The sequence below is a fragment of the Pteropus medius genome, unplaced genomic scaffold, assembly GCF_902729225.1.
Source record: "Pteropus medius unplaced genomic scaffold, Ma_sr-lr_union100, whole genome shotgun sequence".
Classification (NCBI taxonomy): Eukaryota; Metazoa; Chordata; class Mammalia; order Chiroptera; family Pteropodidae; genus Pteropus; species Pteropus medius.
Genome location: NW_024342471.1, coordinates 8,868,798 through 8,876,890, shown reverse-complemented (window position 1 = coordinate 8,876,890; position 8,093 = coordinate 8,868,798). Strand labels below are relative to the sequence as shown.

Genomic DNA, 8,093 nt, shown 5'->3' with positions numbered 1-8,093 from the left:
GCACTTAAATGAGTTTAGACAGCATGACATCAGAGAGTAATTAAATTGGTTTGGGTTGGAATTCCGTTTCCAATTCCTGAGTTCAGGTTTGTAAAAGATTTTTCTAAGCACCTGCAGGCGTGTGTGTGTGTGTGTGTGTGTGTGTGTGTGTGTGTGTGTGAAGTATTTTCACTGGAAAGGATTCAAAACTTGAAAAAAAAAAACTGGAGCACACAGGCAGCATTACGCCATTCTTCCTTCTTGGAAAAATCCCTCAGCCTTATACAAGCCTCCTTCAAGCCCTCAGTCAGTTGTGCAGGAGAAAGGGGGCGGTCGGCTTTCTCCTTTCAAGAACGAGTTATTTTCAGCTGCTGACTGGAGACGGTGCGCGTCTGGATACGAGAGCATTTCCACTATGGGACTGGATACAAACGCACACCCGGCAGACTTAAAGAGTCTCAGACAGAGGAGAAAGCCTTTCCTTCTGCTGCTACTGCTGCCGCCGCTGCTTTTGAGGGTCCACTCCTTTCATGGTTTTTCCTGCCAAACCAGAGGCACCTTCGCTGCTGCCGCTGTTCTCTTTGGTGTCATTGAGCGGCTGGCCAGAGGATGAGACTCTCCAAACTCCTCACTTTCTTGCTTTGGCACCTGGTTTGGCTGGACCTGGAATTTATCTGCACTGTGTTGGGGGCCCCTGACTTGGGCCAGAGACCCCAGGGGGCCAGGCCAGTATTGGCCAAAGCAGAAGCCAAGGAGAGGCCCCCTCTGGCCCGGAACATCTTCAGGCCAGGGGGTCACAGCTATGGTGGGGGGGCCACCAATGCCAGGGCAAAGGGGGCCACCGGGCAGGCAGGAGGCCTGACACAGCCCAAGAAGGATGAATCCAAAAAGCTGCCCCCCAGATCGGGTGGCCCTGAACCCAAGCCAGGACACCCTCCCCAGTCAAGGCAGGCTGCAACGCGGACTGTGACCCCAAAAGGACAGCTTTCTGGGGGTAAGGCACCCCCAAAGGCAGGAGCTGCCCCCAGCCCCTTCCTGCTGAAGAAGGCCAGGGAGCCTGGGCCCCCTCGAGAGCCCAAGGAGCCATTCCGCCCACCCCCCATCACGCCCCACGAGTACATGCTCTCGCTGTACAGGACGCTGTCCGATGCTGACAGAAAGGGAGGCAACAGCAGCGTGAAGTTGGAGGCTGGCCTGGCCAACACCATCACCAGCTTTATTGACAAAGGGCAAGGTGAGGGGGTGGGGTGGCAGGGGCACGGCTCAGAGGGAGGGGCATCTGCATGCATGGAGGGGCCTTTCAGAGCCCTGACACTCCACTGGTGGGAGATGGTGTGTGCGTTTGGCCTGGGTGGTATCTGGGACTATCTTACATGTATCAGGTCCCAGGCTGCTGGCATGTCAGGGCTGGAGAGCACCTGGGGATAACCAAGTCCAATCCTGCAAGGTGCAGAGAAAGGATGACTGAAGTCCAGAGAGGAGACAAGATCTGTCAGTTGGTGGCAGAGTTGGGGACCAGACTCTCAGACTTGATCACCAGGCCATGCTCTGTTCCTATGTGGTTTGGCCAAACATTCTAGGCTCCAGGAGTTTGTAGGTTTTCTCAGATGGCAGAGAGAGAAATTAACTTCTAGTTACTCATGGTTCTGCAACTTTGCCCTAGGGCTAGAGGTCAGAGGAGGCAGGATAGGTGAAGACAGTAAGTGAGGCATCTTGGAGTCACGGAATGACATTTAAATATATGGAATTTGAGGGTTGGACTAAGCGATTTCTGAGAGCACTTCATTATGTCCTGTCCTGAACACAGATCATTTTAATCATTAACACAGAAGAATAACTGCTCCCTTCACCTCTCCCTCTGCCCACCTGGTGTTAACGTCTTGGCTTTTCTGCTCAACTTGCTGTGTGACCTCAGCAAGTCCCTTTCCCTTTCAGGGCCTCAGTTTCTCCCTAACTGTGAAGAGGAAGGTGGACCACTGATTGCTAGGGTTGATTGCAGATGATATGGTTTGGTTCTGTGAGTCTTAGGACTTTGGCTGGCAGTATGGGGGAGGGGTCAGAGAGTGGGAGAGGCTCCTCATTAGAGCCGGCCTGTGGGGGAATGATAGAGGGTGGGGGAGGCACAGAGGCAGCAAGTCTGGCTGAGGTGGGGGAGGTGGCCTGGCTGGCTGCCCAGCCAGGGAAAGCTGTGACCCCTCGGGGGCTCATAAAGTAAGTCTTTGTGCCCCCCAGCACTAAGGGAACTCTGAAGAGGGGGAGATGGAGAGTTTAAAGGCCTAATTAGTCACCTTCTAGAGCAATATAGGAATGCTTCCCAATGGCAAATTGGTATTTAGGAAGGAGGGCATGCTGATTCGGACATACTACTGAGCTTCTTATACATATACACAGCTTGTACATATACTCAGGACATACTACTGAGGTTCTTGTACGCACATGCTGAATCACACACATGTACACGTGTGCACACACACCTTCTTATATGTATACACGAGGTCTTCTTACATATATATATATATACACACACACACATACCCATTAAATTTTTATACAAACCCAGTCATACATACACATAACATGTCATATATTTCACTTTCTTAACTCACATATGAACCTACTCATACACACAAACACACGAACTGTCACACACACACTCATATATACAGCAGGATAAGACACATATAAAACAAAATTATTAGACTGAGAAGCCAGGGAAATTGGGTCGTAGTCCAGCTTTGTCATTAACTCACTGTGTGACCTTTGGCAAGTCACTACCCCTCTTTGTGCCTCATCTGTAAAGTGAGAACACTAAGATCTTTAAGGTATAGTAGAAGCAGCTCAGGATTGGATATAAAAACAGAGTTCCAACTCTGTTTTTTCCTAGCTGGGCGACTTTGAGCAAGTCACCTAACTTCTCTGAGCCTCAGGTTCCCCCTCTGGAAAAACAGGAGTAATTATAACACCCACCCCACCTATTCCACCAATAAGATATCATATTAGGTAACAGGAGAGAGAGAGATAGGAGGCAGTTCTAAGGTAGATGGATCCCAGATTTGAATGGTAATTGACACAAACACCCAGAATCACTCAAATACCTCCAGCCACGTCTACAATAAACAACACTACTTGGTTGGCTGTGTAGAACTCTCTCTTATTCTGAAAAATGCTCTTGGTGTTTTGGGTCTTGGCCTCTGACAGAGTGGGGAAGAGGTTAAAGAAAGCTCTCTGGAGGGGAAGAGAGCTGTGGCCCTCCCTTGAGGCCTGGAGGTGACCGGCTTTCTTGATGAGGTTGCAGGGAATGACTTCTGGGTGTTCTCTCTAGATGACCGAGGTCCTGTGGTCAGGAAGCAGAGGTACGTGTTTGACATTAGTGCCCTGGAGAAGGATGGCCTGCTAGGGGCTGAGCTGCGGATCTTGCGGAAGAAGCCCTCAGACACAGCCAAGCCAGTGGCCCCTGGTAGTGGGCGGGCTGCCCAGCTGAAGCTGTCCAGCTGCCCCAGCGGCCGGCAGCCCGCAGCCTTGCTGGATGTGCGCTCTGTGCCAAGCCTGGACGTATCTGGCTGGGAGGTGTTCGACATCTGGAAGCTCTTCCGAAACTTTAAGAACTCGGCCCAGCTGTGTCTGGAGGTGGAGGCCTGGGAACGGGGCCGGGCAGTGGACCTCCGTGGCCTGGGCTTTGACAGGGCTTCCCGTCAGGTCCACGAGAAGGCCCTGTTCCTGGTGTTTGGCCGCACTAAAAAACGGGACCTATTCTTTAATGAGATTAAGGCCCGCTCTGGCCAGGATGATAAGACTGTGTATGAATATCTGTTCAGCCAGCGGCGAAAACGGAGGGCTCCACTGGCCACACGCCAGGGCAAGCGGCCCAGCAAGAACCCCAAGGCCCGCTGCAGTCGGAAGGCGCTGCATGTTAATTTCAAAGACATGGGCTGGGATGACTGGATCATTGCACCCCTTGAATATGAGGCCTTCCACTGTGAGGGGCTATGTGAGTTTCCCTTGCGCTCCCACCTGGAGCCCACGAACCATGCAGTCATCCAGACTCTGATGAACTCCATGGACCCTGAGTCCACGCCACCCACCTGCTGTGTGCCCACGCGGCTGAGTCCCATCAGCATCCTCTTCATTGATTCTGCCAACAACGTGGTTTATAAGCAGTATGAAGACATGGTCGTGGAGTCTTGTGGCTGCAGGTAGCAGCACTGGCCCTCTGTCTTCCTGGGTGGCACATCACCAGGATGCTGGTCACAAGAGCCCCTTTCTGCACTTGTGGGATCACCAAGGGGTCAGGAAGCTACAACTGGGGCCATCTACACAGCCTGCATGAAAGGGGGTTCCAACAGCCTTGCTCACTCTCTTAGTGGAACTTGGGCTAAGGGTCTTTTTCTATCTATAAGTCCCTGTGTCTCAGGATTTCTGCCCTTCTGTTCTTCTGACTGGCACGGACAGGCCCAGAGAGACAGACTCTGAATGAGACAGAGACCCAGCAGACCTGGTTTTCTGATGAGACTCAGCCCATGAGCTCTCCTTACCTGGACCTCCTTGGACTCTGGACTCTCCAGTGAGGGCTCCTCTTGGGGGAGCTGCAGGTGCCACCTCCTCCTTGAATCACCATTGTGCCTGGTGACTTTCTGCCCCTGGGGTAGATGAGATGCTCATTGGGCAAGGGTGGGAAAGAGGGGGAGAGGGCTTGGGCAGGGGTGAGGAATGTGGGGCTGTTAGACTGTTAGATTAAAATGTACATTGATGAGATAAAAAGCAAAACAGTGCCTAAAACTGTGGCAAATTTATTATTTATCTCAGGGGACCTAGTGACCCCTCAAAGAATGACTGACCCAAGGAAGAGAGGTGGGTTGCCTCGTGTATAAACCTATTTTCCAGGGCCCAGTCCCAATTCCAGTCCTGGAAACTGAAGCAGAATGGGACAGAGAGTACAAGCTGAGCTTGGCCAGTGCTACCTCTAACCCCATTCCAGTTCCTTCCAAAGGCCCATTGGTTTGGAGCTCCATCTGCTCCATTGGGGCCTGGCGACAGAGTTAGGTTTTCTTTCTGGCATTTCTTAGTCCAGCTTGTTGTCACAGAAATGAGAGAGAAATTGGGGATTTCATTTCTTCTAAAATGATCTCCACTTCATCCACTACCACATACTCACAGGATGAATGAACAACCAATTAAAAGTCCCTCTACCTCTCACTCGGGGACCTGGACTGCCAGAACACACATAGCCCTTCTTTCCTCTATTGAGGCATCTCTTTTTGCCATTCACCACTATTCCTCACATGATCTTATCTGTGGGCCATCGGCCTTCCAGCTCAGCATCTTCACTACTCCTCACTGCTTATCTATAACCTCGTACCTCCCTAACCCCATTTCCAGAAACAGAGCTGGAGTACCTCTCCTTTACATTACATATTATATAAATACATAATTATACATTAGATAAATAACCTCCCTACTAACCTCAGACAGACCAATGCCAGACGCATCCTGAGAATGTTTCCTGCTTGGGGCTTGGCCAGACCTAATGCCCACTTCCCTTTTTCCACTAGAATCGTTGGGGGGACATGAGACATGAACTCTTGGAAGGGGAGCACAGCCCTCTGGTAGGGAAACTTGGGTACCTGAGTTCTCATTCTAAGGGCTCAAGACCAGGTTCTGCCTGGTTGAAGAGAGGAAGGATCAGGAGAAGGGAATCTAGACCTTTGATTCCCACCCAAGGGGCCTCAAATTTTTCCCCACCTCTCTCCAGCTGAGTCTTTGATTCCCAGGGCTCCTAGCCAAAGCTGTTTCAACTGGGAATTCCTGCTCAGCTATGGGCAGATCTTAGGTCTCTTCCCTCTAGACCTGAAATCTGGATTGTCAGGACCTAAAGCAAGAGCCCCACACAGGGGGCAACATACCTTCAAGCTGCCTCCCTGGCTTGGAGGCGAGTACCTGTCCCCAAGGGGCCAGCCTGAGCCTGGAGCCTCGCCCTCCCTGGCCGGCCTTCGTTGTGTTTGGCTGGTGGTAGGCTTGTGAGCTCTGGAAGTAAACAAAGGAGCTGCCACGGCAGACAGAGTTCTGGTGTGTGAGAGAGGAGAATGAGCCTGGAAAGGAGGTGCTGGGGAAGCCAAGCAGTGGGCTGTGGACACAGAGAGAGCAGTGTAGAAACTGGGCACTTGGAAATCCAAGAACAGAGAGGCAGGGGACAAAGGGGTCACAGGTGGGGCTGGCTTCTACATACACTTGTTTTCTGGGCTATGTATCCCTAGTTTCTTGGAAAGTCTGACAGAACTGGAGCTGCTCTCTGCCTTTGCCCCGTCAGAGAGCTTCATGTCATCTCAGCCACGGTGCTATTCCTGCTGAAGGCCTGGACATTGAATTAACTGTTGTGGCTCTGGCTTGATACCCAAGGAGCTTCCTCTCCCACCTCAACCTGCCCTAGAACTGTCTTTCACAAGAGAGCCACTCAGACTGTGTACCCTCCCCCGCTTCCCCACCTAGCCTGTGGTGATCAAATTAGATAATTGTGGGGTGTGTAGGAACGATCCTTCCATCCTATCTGATCTATTCAACTGCCTCCTTGGAAAATTATCTCCACCAAGCACCCTCCTACAGTCCTAATCATAAAAAGCTGCCTACTTGTACAGTACATTCTTGTGTAAAAGGGCACAAGGTTTAGATCATTCCTTAAAGTTCACAAACACTCTCCCAGCCTTGGTTTTGAAGATTTGAAGGGCTCAAAAGGCAGCCCAGTTTCAAATTTCAGACCTCTTACTTAGAGTTAGAGGCCTTGGGCAAGTAACTTAATTCCAAAAATCTTGGTTTCCTCATTTATGAGGGAAAAAAAAAAAAAGGTGGGGGGAGTCATCAACAAAATATCTATTTCATAGGGCTAACTGTAAGGACATGAAAGACACTCAACACAGTAGCTGGCACAGAGGTGGCACTCAATAGATGTTAGCCGTTATCAATAATGTGCTTCAAATAGTCCCATGAAACAGGCAGGGCAAGGAATATACCCCTCATTTTTACAGATAAGGAAACTGACACCCAGAGGTAAATACAGGTCTCTTCCAGGTCTCAGTGTTCTTTGTACCATTCTTGCTTCTTTTCTGGGTCTCCTACTCTACTGACCACTGTCTTGGCAAGCAGTAGTATTACCTGCCTAGGGCTTGGCTCTCTGGTCTTAAAAGTACCCCTTGGGAACACAAAATATCGTTAGTTTCTAGGGAGAAACAGCTAAGCATATAACTTAGGGCAGGGAAAATGGGAGGTCCATAGGGAATGCAAGAGGTGAGGCTCCTAGTGCTTTGATGTCCATCTCTTGGCCTCTTCTACAATCCTATGTTCCCAAGCCACAAGCAGGAAAGTCAGCTTTTCTAGGGCTTCAAATATACAGCCTTGGGAAGCCTCTCAGACTTCATTCTGACTCCTCAATTAGTTCTTCTGATCTGTCCATAGATGTGAGAAAGCAGAATAGCGATGAGTTAGTTATACATACTTGGTAGTCAGGCAAACCTGGGTTCTGGTCTTACTTCCACCACTTTCCAGCTGAGTGAATGTGGGCAAGTTACTTAACCTCTCTGAGCCTCAGTTTCTCTATCTGTAAAAGAGGGATAATAATATCAAGTTTACTGGGCTTGGGATTCAGGAGAGGGGATAGTCATTCATTCCATCAAACTTGGATTCATTCATTCATTCATTCATTTATTCATTAATCGATAAACATTTATTGAGGGACTACTATGGCCCAGACTCTGTGCTGAGTGTTGGAATAATAACCACCACCAGAAATGAGGGCTTATTATGTGCCAGGTACTATGCTTAGCACTTTACATGAATCATCTTGCAATGATCATGTCCTCAAGTTATATGCATGGATGAAAGAGAAAATAAAGATCCTAGAGGATGCTAGGATGATAAGTCTATGATAGGCCAAATCAAAGGAGATGAAATAAAATAGTGGAAAAGGTGAAATTATATATCTGAATGCATGAAACCAATTGTACATACACAGGATGTGAAAAAATGTGATTTCATACTTCAAATGGGAAGGAGATAGTGTTATAGGTGGCTGTGAACTCAATCAAATCAATTGAATATGATGTGGAAGCCTAAATGTGAATACAAGT

General features: G+C 49.5%; 1 protein-coding gene across 1 annotated transcript; it reads left to right on the top strand.

Moving 5' to 3' along the window:
* The first annotated feature begins 288 nt into the window (after positions 1-288).
* On the top strand, positions 289-4,755 carry GDF5 (growth differentiation factor 5). The gene is made up of 2 exons (XM_039863685.1): positions 289-1,213; positions 3,302-4,755. The coding sequence occupies exons 1-2, from the start codon at positions 589-591 to the stop codon at positions 4,174-4,176; spliced, it is 1,500 nt and encodes a 499-aa protein (XP_039719619.1). The 5' UTR covers positions 289-588; the 3' UTR covers positions 4,177-4,755.
* The last annotated feature ends 3,338 nt before the right edge of the window (positions 4,756-8,093 follow it).

Coding starts and splice junctions, on each gene's coding strand:
- GDF5 (XM_039863685.1), top strand. CDS start 589: ATGAGACTCTCCAAACTCCTCACTTTCTTGCTTTGGCACCTGGTTTGG. Junction 1,214..3,301: donor CTTTATTGACAAAGGGCAAG/GTGAGGGGGTGG, acceptor TGTTCTCTCTAG/ATGACCGAGGTCCTGTGGTC.